The sequence below is a fragment of the Aedes aegypti genome, chromosome 2, assembly GCF_002204515.2.
Source record: "Aedes aegypti strain LVP_AGWG chromosome 2, AaegL5.0 Primary Assembly, whole genome shotgun sequence".
Classification (NCBI taxonomy): domain Eukaryota; kingdom Metazoa; phylum Arthropoda; class Insecta; order Diptera; family Culicidae; genus Aedes; species Aedes aegypti.
In genome coordinates, this window is record NC_035108.1 from 297,599,082 (window position 1) to 297,612,442 (window position 13,361).

General features: G+C 36.4%; 1 protein-coding gene across 1 annotated transcript in view; it reads left to right on the forward strand.

The window, feature by feature from the left end:
* Nucleotides 1–12,972, forward strand: part of LOC23687644 (phosphatidylinositol 3,4,5-trisphosphate 3-phosphatase and dual-specificity protein phosphatase PTEN) — a 266,964-nt gene extending 253,992 nt beyond the window's left edge. Inside the window, exon 10 of the mRNA XM_021845475.1 lies at nt 11,902–12,972. Coding sequence (XP_021701167.1) covers nt 11,902–12,206 — 305 coding nt within the window. The 3' untranslated portion in view covers nt 12,207–12,972. The remainder of the gene's footprint in view (nt 1–11,901) is intronic.
* The last annotated feature ends 389 nt before the right edge of the window (nt 12,973–13,361 follow it).

Genomic DNA, 13,361 nt, shown 5'->3' on the forward strand with positions numbered 1-13,361 from the left:
GGCGTGAGAGGCGAGTGTTCTAACCACTACACCAGGTCCGTCCCCATTAGTGAAAGGTGTTTTTGGCTCTAAGCCTTCAATCCTTAATTAAAACTGTTCTTTTCTAACGTCCAATGTTTCGGCCGAAACAATTGGACAGTTGAAAAGAATCTTTGAAGATTTTGTGATAGAATATCTGAATAAGAATATGAGCACCACATTTTTGGTTGTAAAATTATCCCATATCTGAATAATTAATTTTTTTACTACACTTGAAACTTGTAAGTATTTATAAACACTTTGTGCAAAAAGATAAAACTTTAAAAAACATTCTAATAGAAAAATGTCATCTTTCTTCTTCTTCTTCTTCTTCTTCTTCTTCCCAACTGGGACATAGCCTACTTCTCAGATTAGTGTTCTTATGAACACTTCCACAGTTATTAACTGAGAGCTTTCTTTGCCAATTGACCATTTTTGCATGTGTATATCGTGTGGCAGGTACGAAGATACTCTATGCCCTGAGAATCGAGAAAATTTCCTTTACGAAAAGATCCTCGACCAGCGGGATTCGAACCCACGACCCTCAGCATGGTCATGCTGAATAGCTGCGCGTTTACCGCTACGGCTATCTGGGCCCCTTAATTCATTCTAAAATTATGAAATTTGAAAGACCCATTCGGGGCAATATGGGCAGTGTTTCATGTCATAAATTCCGATAATTCCGAACACTCGACTTTGAACAGTGATTTTTCATTTAAATCTTTGAAATTTCTGCACGGGACTATCAGTTCTTGTCCTTTAAGTCCATCTTTTAAATTCAAATTCTCCATATTAAAAAGTATCGAAAATATTAGTTTCAATCTTTCAAATCGCCACTGTTCGGAAGGCTATTCATGTTCTGAATTTGAGACAAACCAGAATTGAATGGTGTATGGTGAGGTGGTTCAATCATGGAAATTTTGATTGGTCACTGTCGCCATGTTATGTTGTTTATGTGCCAATAAATGTATCTTAACCACTATAAGAAATTACATATTTTTATTTTGTGAGTCAGATCATCCTATCTGACTTCAGATGCCTCTCATATAGACTTGGAGAGATTTGTTTATTGCTAGGTACCATTTCAAATTGCAATCAAATGAAGGAAACGCATGGAACCGAGCAACACAAACAGTTATTGTTTCTTGATCCGCAATTATGTGGGTAAAATGTCTGTATTGTAAGTGAGTAGTTTACTGACCATATCCACATAACTGTCCCATAGGAAATCCCATAAAACATGGATAAGTTATTTGAATAGCGATAGTTTGCAGTGATATAAGTATTATCCTCTTATTTCTTTTTCCTCTTGTATCACCAATGAAAAAGAGCATGCTTCTCAGTTTTGTGTTATTCGAGGATTTGCATAGTTATTAATCAAAGGCTTTCTTTGTCAAAATTGCGTAAGGCCCCTATCCACTGTCTCTCATGTAATTGAAAAGCATTTTTAGTTGTTATACCTTGGGTAAATAGGTACTAGGTCAGTTCAAATTACAAGAATGTTTCAAAATCCCATCTCCCACACATTTTATGCAATTATTGGGATAGAACAAATCACTTACCATGTTGTAAGTCTTGTTCAATTAGAATTCTTACCAGTTGCGTTTCAAGTGAATCACTTGCAAGCAATTATAAATTTGTATTTCCAAAAAGAGACTTATAGAATTAAAGATCCACGTCATAAAACGTCATTAATCGCCCTGCAATATCGCCAAAACCCAAGCTAATCGATATTTTAGCAACATTACATTGCATAACTTGTTTGATAGCTGACAAGCTTCAATCAGCCGTTTAGTTTAAAACTTTTGCTTGCTGGGAAAGGTACTCCGCGTAGATCGGTTTCGTATTTTCAGAAACAGGAACTCATTCGTGTGTGTATAAAATATTAGAAAAAAGCAAATACACACCTAAATAAAACAAACAACAATGCGGTATTGTGATATATCGGTTTAAGTAACGCGAGTATCGTATCGAACGTGACGATGATTTGCAGTTAGGTTACAAGTGAGATAGCAGCGCTAGTGGACAGTTTTAAGGTTCTTAGGATGGAATAGCAGGTAGATTTTAATTTAGATAGGGTTTATTGAAATAAATTAGAGTGCTTGTTGCACTTTCGCAGTCGCTACTATTAAAGGTAAACGCGCGACCAGCTGCTATTTCAATAAGTTCCATTGGCAGATTTGAGCAGTTGCTTTAGAAGTAACAATTTTTCGCAATCAAATGTGGGTATAATAAAACAGAACCAGTGAATTAAATGCTTTAGATTCAAAGATCGGAAAGATTGCTATAATAAAATCCGTCAATGTTATTATCTCAGCTTGGTCGCTTGATCGATATTTTAAAAAAGATACTTGGCACTTCAATAGGTAGACGTTAGAAGCGAACGATCGTCCGCGATCGTTCGAACAAAAATTTGAATCAATCTAACAAACGAATCCAGTTTTGTCGATTGGGGAAACAACGTTGAAGTCGACACGCGTAGTTTGATATAGTTCTATAAAGGGGGTAATCAGTCAGAGCGATTGTTCGACTCAATATGCACATACCTTATTTAGTAGCCGAATAACAGGAAAAAAAACACTAATAACCACAACTCAACCGTACACAAACACGTGACTAGATGCTTACTTGTATTTTGGATGTCTACTTGTAGCAAAAGAAAAAAATGTAAACCAACAAACATAGCTACTTGATTGTTTTGGACTTTGGATATATTGAATCTTTGGAAGAAACAAATACACGAACTCGACAATTGTTTCATTGGAAGAATGAAGAGTACAAATAAATGTTAAGTAACTGATTAGATTGAGTTTGTTTTATTGGAAAATCGGTTTTAGGTTGGGTCGTCCTGTGTGTACATATCCGAATATTCATATGATGACGGTCGTTGGCTGCTCGAGAAAAATGGCGTGATTCAATATTCCGTAGGTTCAAGGCGATGTCACATTCTATTAAGCCGTTTTCAGAAATGAATTCTTACTCCTCCTTTCCATGGACATAATTCATCAGATATTCGAATACTTTCAAAATAAACTACCATTAGTGCACCAGTATCCGCTCATGTAAAAATAGATTTTTTTTGTCAAAAAGCTTTCAGATGATGTAAAAATAATGACGCTAGCTTTATTATTCGATTTTATACGAATATTTGTTTTTAGCTATGCGGCTATTGGTACATCCACCCTAACAACATTCAAATGAAGTCGTCTGACATTATTTTCAAATAATTCTTTACATTGGAAAAAGAGGTCTTGTGTGCCGTTATTGGATCACTAGATATTGTTGTATGTTCCAATAACCGCTCATGCAAAGAATTAAACAATATTTTCAAGATATATAGATTTTAGTATACAGCCTTCTTTATTGCAGTAGTACCCGAGCAGAAGAAAATAACTACTGAATACCAAACAGAGGTATTCCATACCTGATAATTTCCAATACCTACAACCTGAATGATGTATGAATGAGCCCTGCATAAGAGGAAATATACCTCAAATAATACCTTCTGTATATTCTACAAATACCAAGCTGATAATTAGATCAGGTATTGTAATACCTAAATAATACATGATGGATTTTTATATAAAAGTGTTTTTTTTTTCAATAATAGTTCAATACCTCCAGCATTCCGCAATACCTATCGAATACCAAAATGTTTTTAATTGTTTTAAAACATTTTTTTCCGATACCATTATAATACCAAAATGAGGTATTGACAACTGAACAATACCTTATTATGGTATGATACCAAAATATGGTATGCATAAGTTATTGCGAGTTATTCTTTCCTCCTCGGGTAGCTATGGTTCAAGCATAAAAATTAAATAACGACATTCGGAAAAAAAAGCTTTTTGTAGTAAGTTTGTCACGAAATCTGTTTACCGTGAGCGGAAATAGGAACACTTATATGCAGTAACAAATGCAATTAAATATTTTTCTATGAACGTTTTTCAAAATTATTTTCATTTTGCCGCTGATTACCTATAATTGGAGCTACATTGTGACATAAAAATGAGGGTGACCCATTTCGCATAAAGACGTTTCGCATAAGGACGTTTCGCATACGGACGTTTGGCATAATGGACGTTTCACATAAAGCAGTTTTATATAAAAACAGGTAGCATTTTAAAGAAGGCATATAATTCTCCTTTTGCCAAACGTCCATTATGCGAAAACGTCCACCCATAAAATTATGCGAAACGTCCTTATGCGAAACGTCTTTATGCGAAACGTTCCTCCCCCATAAAAATAGTATCGATCAACACAATAGTTATTTTATAATAAACATTTGAAAACATAACTTACTTTAAATAAGCGGAATCTGGTACACTGATGGTTCTTCTTCTTCTTTCTGGCATTACGTTCCAAATCGCGTTGATTAGGGGGAGCCTTAAAACTTAAAATGTTCTACTACGGCGGATCTTCAAACTTACCTGCAACTGGAGTGTCCATTTCCCGCCAATTTTGCTCGTCCCGGGATTTGGGACAAAAATCGAGGCTTGCCCCGGGAAATCCGGGGATTTCCTCTCACAATTGAGATGTGGTGGACAATGGTTGATGGAGCACGTTATCCCAACTAGGCTCAACTCGTTTTATAAAGTTTATAACCCTGTTTGGATTGCATTGCCGAACTTCGGAGGGCTCTAATAACCCTTTTCCAAATATTGACAACCTTTGATTGAACAATGCTCCACAGCTGCAAAGCAAGTGTTCAGCGGTTTCGTTTTCGTTCAAACAAAACCGACATTCTGAGAATTGGATTTTTCCAATCTTGTAAAGGTAATACCTGCTCGGGCAGTGACCAGTCATCAGACCGGTTATTACCCTGGTATTCTTTTTATTAAGATTTAATATGGCCCGGGCTTTTGACAGACTGGGTCTAATAAATCTTATCGCTTGCTTGGCTGTATCCGTGGCATTCAAATTAGTTTCTACCATGGACATTTCCCAAGTTCTTAGTTTCATCCTAAGAGTACTCTCAAGAACTCCACAAAATGGTTCAGGGCCGACGAAGCTCGAAGCTGCACCCTGTCTTGCTAGATTGTCGGCGATTTCATTCCCTTCAATACCACAATGGCCGGGAACCCAGTACAACGTTTCTTCGTTCCTACTGGCCAATTGCTTCAAAGAGAGAATACATTCCCACACTAACTACGATTGACATGTAAATGCCTTTAGCGCATTTAATGCTGCTTGACTGTCCGAGAAAATACAGATCATAGCAAACCTGTAATTCCTTTTGAGACAAACATTTGTGCATTCTAAAATTGCTTGAATTTCAGCCTGAAATACAGTGGGGCTGCATCCCATAGCTATAGACTTACTAATACCGGGACCAAAAACTCCAGCCCCGGTATTTTCGCCCATCTTGGACCATCGGTGTAAAATACAACAGACCCTGGACGTAAACTTGGTCCACCAGATTCCCACGTATTGCGGTTTGGTTTAACCACTTTGAAGGGCACATCATAGTTGGTCTTCGTTATCATCCAGTCTTCTGCTGTTTTTATATCTGAGTTCAAGTTGAATTCCTTGATGATCTTCAAGTGTCCCATCAGATCACCTAGTATTTTATTGTAACGGATAAATTGCAAGGCATTTTTTGCAGCTTGCTGTTTAACAAATTGATGCAAAGGTAGTTTATTGAGAAGGGCATCCAAAGCAACTGATGGAAGATTTCCAATGAAACCAGTATTTTTGTTGAAATGGAAGTAAAAAGATAGATAGATAGTTATCCTTATACTTATACTTTTTCACCGAAATCGCATGGGCGACCACGATTTGAGAGAAACGCTTAGCGATCGACACCAGTCACACCATTTTACGATACAAGTTTCTTCCCGCCCCCCTGTGTGACTTACTTCGCCAGGGACTTATTTTCACTATGGAGAACCTTCGTACAGCTTCACTGAAGGATTTCATTCCAATTACACGCCGTAATAGTTCTATAATTCACAAACATGTATGAAATTTCCTCAACGACCGCGTATAATTGAGCATGTAAACAAAGTTGCATGAGCGATTGTCCCTTCTTTATTGTTCTTCGATCTTTTTTATTTCGACCTTTTGTCATAAATTCGGTTAATATTGATGTTAAATAGTCTTTATATTGAAACAATTTGCTTCAGAAATTTATAAAGTGACTTAAACTTTGAAGATCAAAAGCAAGAATTGAATTTTGCAGCTTTTGTAGTTCATTATGGTAAAAGTTAATTACTGAAAATTAGCGTATGAAGTATAGATATATCAATCTAATGGCTTGCTCAGCTTAGGCTCATAAAATCGACTTATGTTGTAGATAGAAGCAACCAATAACCTTTGCAATCAGACACATTGGAATATATTCTACTTTTTGATATTTTAATGACCTATTTTTTCTCTTTTCTTCATGATGCCATTCGATGTGATATATTTTTAATTTATTATTCTTAAATTTATCGAAGTCTGAGAAAAAATGTCTTTTTTTGCATTAAAATTACATGCTTTACATCAAATTTTACGTTCATTTCGAGAATCCCGGGATTCACGGGACGTCACAATTTAAATCCCGGGAAACGGGAACTCCTGATATTTGTCAAATCCCTGGATTTTTTGTCCCGGGATGTCACGGGATGGACACTCTACCTGCAACATAGATTCATTTCCCAAGGAACTAATCTACGATGACGTCATGCTGCAACTTCCAGCGAAAAGGAAAACCTATACTGCGGGCCGTGTTTACAGAAAATGAATGATTTCGCTACATATTCATCCACTTCATGTTCATTCGGTGAACATTCCTTAACTGGATGTTGGTCCGGAAGTCATTTTATGTAAACACGGCCCGCATTTAGATCGGAAAAGAAAAATAAAATCGACTATAAAAGAAGAACGTGGATAAGTCCAGTGTAATGTTGTGAAAGCTCTTATGTTTTGTACACTTGTACACCAAAAATGCAATAAAACTACTGTATTTCGATAAATATCTTCAGTTCAATTAACAATTTTATACTTTTTCACCGAAATCGCATGGGCGAACACGATTTGAGAGAAACGCTTAGCGATCGACATCAGTCACACCATTTTACGATACAAGTTTCTTCCCGCCCCCCTGTGTGACTTACTTCGCCAGGGACTTAGGGGCGATCCATTAATTACGTAAGACAATTTTTAGGGTTTTTCAACCCCCCGTCTCCCCATGGTAAGATTTTTTGTATGAACATTTAAAATAAATCGTATGGCGCGTAAAATCTCAACCCCCCCCCCATAACCCTTACATATTAATGGATAGCCCCTTATTTTCACTATGGAGAACCTTCGTACATCTTCACTGAAGGATTTCATTCCAATTACACGCCGTAAAAGTTCTACAATTCACGAACATAGGGTTGTAATGTACCAGTAGATTGGACTAAGGAATAAAATGAACATTTTTCGATAAAAACGACATGTGCTATTTTTGGTGGATAGATCGTCTCTAGTTTAGTCGATTTGCCAAATTTCAGCTTTTTATTTTATCAAAAAGTCATATAAATAATTAAGTTTATGCAAAAAATTTGCTCCCTTGCACCAGTAGTTGCCGTCGTGTTCCAGTAGTGGATCAACGAATGGAAGCAGTTTTTAAAATGGATGTATAAAAATGAAGAAAAGTCTTAGAGATGATCTTTTTGCTTCATTCGAATGATATTAATTGCTGTTCTGTGGGAAAAATGTTAAACTTATGTAAAAATTTACCATTTTGTTCAAAATTCCTTGTATCATTCCCGAACGTCTACTACTGGAGCACTAGCGCAACTACTGGAACACGTGTACCAATAGTGGCTCAAGCGATTTTATGTTAAAAAATTAGTTTTATCACTCTTTTTATATTTTTCCCATATAGTAGAGGTTGAAATCTTTCTGTTGACGCCAAAAGATCTGGGTTAAGGCTTTTTGTTATTTTGTTATGATTTTTTATAGTTTAGGTAGTCCACTAATGGCACCGGCACCCTATATGAAATTTCCTCAACGACCGCGTATATTTGAGCATGTAAACAAAGTTCAATCCGTCGTACTGAGAAAAAAGCTTGTGCGCATTAATGTGTATGCGATGCTGTGCTGTTTTCGCTGCACTGTATGAGCAGCTGACATAATTTTTAGTGGGCTTCGTGGCCGTGCGGTTAGCGGCGTCAGTCGTTTAGGCGTATAGTGCCACGAAGCAGGGGTTCGATTCCCGCTCCAGTCGGTGAAAACTTTTCGTCAAACGAAAAATTCATCACTGGGCTGCTGGGTGTACCGTGTTTGTCCGTTGCCTAATTTTCGTGATTGTTCAGTCTGTACAGCCTTTGGCTGAAGACGGTGTAAATTGTCTTTAAAAAGGAATAATGTTTAAATGTTTGAGCTGAATTTTAATGACGAACAATAAATTTTTAAAGGAACTAATATATTTCATCATGCTGAAGGAATGGAGGGAGATATTAGTAGAACTATTTATTCTAGTAAAACATTTTATTATAACGTTGATATGTTGCATTTTGACCACTCACTATTTCACAGGTACAAAACGCTCGCTGTTTCGACGCCGATTTCGATCGAGCTGACAGCACCCTAGCGAAAAGAAACATGCCACCACTCTCGGAGTGGTGAGTCCTGAGAGCAATTATTTTGGTGAAATCATTCTCATTTTTACTGAGCACCCGTTATATGCTTTCAAGATTTTCACAGTGCTCCCTTCAAAATTTGTGAAATTCTACGAGAGAGAAACAAGAATTTCACAAATTTTGAAAGGTACACTGTGAAAACCATGAAACATATGCGACCACGATTTCGTTACAAATCTAGCAAAAATCTTGGTAGCTTCCAACAAAGTTTAATACCACTTATTTGAGGATTTTATGTACATGTATATAGATGTATGTAGATACTACATTGTGTACATACTAAGGCATTTCCGGAATTTGCATTGAGATTCATTCAAGTGTACGTCCAAAACTTCCTTGTTGAAATATTCTTCCTGGATGTTTTGGAGATTCCTCTATGGAGATCTTCAATAATCTTTGTACAGAATCTCCGAGTAATTTCTTAGGATATTCATACCCAAAATGTTAGTTCAAACCAAGGGATAAGGGAAAAATACACAAATTTTGGAAAATGTTTTTGGACTTAAACAAACAAAAAACTTGAAAAATTTAGTTAACATGTGTTTATGGCCTAAATTTAAGTATTTGGTACTGAAATTGGGACAGGGCTTTACTGCTCAAAAAAGCATAACTATCCCATATTGATTTTCGTACCAACACCTCTTCTTCATCGCAATACAGTAATTTCTCGATTATATCACGGATCCAATTTTTTTGGCGTGATATACCGAACGTGATAAAATGAAAATGCTATATATTTTCCATCAAAATTTGTAATTTATGTTGCTGAAATAGAGCGAATGAAAATGGAAAGCACGTAGGAGATGGATCAAACAGATACATGATAATTGTTTAGGGTTATTATTCTATGTAAAATGTATGAATATTATACATTTATTGTGACGTGATAAAATCGAACCGAAAACCGTGCTTAATTCGAGAGTGGTATAATGAAGCAATTTTTAAACGAGCAGTGATAAAATCGAGAAACTACTGTATTCATGTTTTAATATATACTGTATCATGCATTTAAAAATGTACACACTTTGTTTGGAAATGTTGTGGAAAAACATGCAATTGGTACAGTCCCATATTGAAAATGAAAGGCATAACAGTCTGTATATGAACTTTCAACCATTATAACACATGCAAAACGTGAATTCTGTTCAAGTTTATATTTTCTGCTTATCGATAGAAGCAAAATCAATTATCTGTGCGGAGCTGCTAATAAAAAATGGCATGAAGAAATGTACAAGAAAATCATTAGTATTTGTGAGCAATTCTCCCTGAAACAAGGCCGCCATCGGCACTCATCGTTAGAATTCCAATTTTGTGTCACTGATCGCTAGTATATGCTAAAACTAATGGGTGGTCCTTTCGGTTTTCTCAAATTGGTAGATCCCTCATACGCCAGCTAGCTAAACATATTGCGAAAAAGCCTATTTTTGGATAAATCCCAGGTATTTCTTCACGTGATATGTCTCATATTTCCCTTGGAACACATAGCAAACTTAGTGGCATCGTATAGAGGAAGGATATAGCTTTCAGCTGAGACTACAAACAATTTGACGGCCATTTTGAATATGGCCACCATCCTGAATTTTGTTATAAAAACCGTTTTTTTTTTCACCAGTAGCGCACTGTTCGTTTAGAATTCTGAGGTCACTTTCAGAAAGCTGAAAAAAAACAATAACTAGGTGAGTAATGGATCTTTGAAATCGCTTTGTCGCAAGAATTTGTCATGAATTTTTTTAAGAATACTTCTAAACCACCTCCAAAGTTTTTTCTATGAACTCTACGCAACAATTACTCTCTCTTATTTATTTTTTGGAGATTCTGCTAGTACCGTTTTGATTCATATTACGGACAGCTTCAAATTCCGGACACTCAACTTTGTATGGGAAATATTTCACACGAAATGTTTCAATTTTTGCCGCTCAAATGTTCTTACTTTCGAGGCTCGATTTAATAAACATTTTCCATAAATATCTATGCAAATTTATAATGCCCAACTTCCTGATACGTCTGTTTAGTGGTTTACCGTTTTAAATTGATGATTTGACTTTTCTATTTATGATTTGCACGAGCTGTCCGGAATTCGAATCGAAGTGTCCGGAATATGAGGCAAAAGTAAGGAAGCGTCCGGAATAAGAATCATGAAAAGTCCACTCATTTCTATTTATTTAATATTATTCATGTTGCGGAATCAAAATCTTCACCCAGCATTCAAAAGTTAAGCGCTTTGAAGGCTCAACAACGTAGAGGAATCATACAGAATGATTTATTTTATATGCTTTCTGATCAGTTATACTTCACTGAGGGCTTAAGTGTCCGTAATATGAATCAACACGGTATTTATGAGGATTATTAATATAACTTTGTAAAGTATCAAACCACAAGAAATTGATATGTTTTTTTTGATCATTCCAAAAAAATGCCTCACAATTTTCTGTATTGTATTGTAACCATTCGAAGAATTCCTGGATAAATCTATGCAACGATTCCTTATGGAATATCTCCAGGATATTCAAGATTATTCTGGATATTTTCGTCTGATTCGCATTGTGGAATTTGCCCAACGATGCCGATACTTACAGCACGATGATGCTTCCACGTCTTACCGAGTCTGTGGTCCAAAGGAGAAAGAGGCAGACTTGAGCTTCTGCATGCATACGTTATTAGTGTGCGTGTGTTGACAGTGAATGCCAATTGACAGTAAACGAGGGGTACACGTACTATCGAATATATACAATAATAATGTTACCCCACACGTATCAAGTTCAACAAGAGGTCTTCTTAAGTTACGTTTCAGAATTCTTCTCAAAACTTTGCCAAAACTAATTTGACGGTTACTCACAATAATTCTTCAGAAATTCTGCCTGAGTTTTCTAAAAAAGAGTCTCCTCATGTAAAAAGAATCCAATCCTCCAAGTATTTGTTCTTGGATACGAACAATACCAGAAATAAGTTCAATCTTTGGGGAATCATTTGTAATTAAGAAATATAAGTGATCAGATTTTTTCCACAATGTATCATTGCTATTGATGTCTCCCATTTATTTCAAGTTCGAAATATAAAACCTTTTGTAAATTCAAATCCTATCATATCACCTTTCATCGTTCCAATCTGCTAAACTATCTCTAACATCTCCTATCGCTTAAAACTATAATCGTAATCTATTGTATTCTTCTCTTCCTCATTGGTTGCTACTAACATCTTTCCGTTCTAACTAACCTAACAACAAAATTTATGCCGATCGACGACGACACGACGATGACGACAACAGTTAACTCTCCCGCCGAAAGTCTCGTTCGCTATCGGTTACTCTCGGAACCGGAAATCGTCAATCTGCTCGCTTCCAATGGAGCCGCCCCAGTTGGTGTCCCTGGCACTGAGAGTCCATCATCTTCACCTCCCTCGGCAGCACTGTCGTCGTCGCACTCCGATCCACATTCCGACCACCAACCGAACAATGGCAGTTCTACGGGATCGACTTCGCCAATTGCTACAGCCGCTGCGTCGGTAGCTGTCGGCAGTGCTGCCAACCATTCGTCGCCCAGTGCTGCCAACAGTTTAGTCCAGCTGGTGTAACAATTAAACGCTTTATACGCTTATCGCCCGTTCTTCTTCTTCACTTAATCCGTACCAAATCAAAAAAAAACGGCACCGAAACGACCACGCGATTGCGACGAATTTTTAAGTCTTGTTGTTTCGCCGAATCGCCGATACAAACCTGTTAATGGAAATCCGTTCAGTGAAGCCAAACGACAAACTACTGCATTGATTGTATAGCGATCTAACAAGTATTAGTTATGGACGAATTCGATTAAACTCATTCACACTCACGCAAACAAAACCACATTAACAAAACAAACACTAACACTAACACATCGCATCCGGTTCCATTTATATAGGACATTTATTAGAACTGCTATATATTATATACCTTGATCGGAGCGGAAACAATTGTAATTTATATACATAGATATATCTGCCGACGACCGGTTGTAGTCTGGAAGTGATTCTAATCAAATTTTTAACAAACAATAACACTCATAGAATGGCAAACTAACGAACCAACGCATAGTTGTCGGTCGCAGGTCCGAGGAGACGGAATCTTTTTTGTATAACCTCTACTAGCAAAACTAATTAACACACACACAAAACAACAAATAACAAATGAAAGTGTATCGCAATCTGTGACAGAAACAAAAAAAAACAAAATAGAAGTAACAAAAACAAATCTGTAATCCAGTAGTAATGTTGTACGTTTCGAGCTGCGCGGTTAGAGAGTTGAGAAAGTGTACCAATAAACCAATGTGAACTCTATCACGGAAAGAAATCAAAAACAGTTAAACGAGTGTTGTTATTTCACTTCTGTTTGTTTATGAATTTTGTGTTTTATTGGGCATAATCCATAATCTTCTGGTACATTCTTTGGGTAGGATAAAGAACTACGTGGGCTTTTCCATGATTCCCTTCTGGGTTTGCTTTAATCAATAAATGCTGATACTGTCAAAAAGAGTGTTTGGACAGCTTTTAGATTCCAGTTGAATATTTGACACCGTATACTGATAGCTAGAGATGAATCGATCCAAGTAAATACGAGTACATTTTACAATACCATTGATTTGATATCATATGAATATTATATGAACGAACCGTACAGTCAGATAAAAGTGAAACCATAAAGGGTTTTTTGGGATAAATCTGAAAGGTTAATTATTTAATCGAAAATTGTAAGTA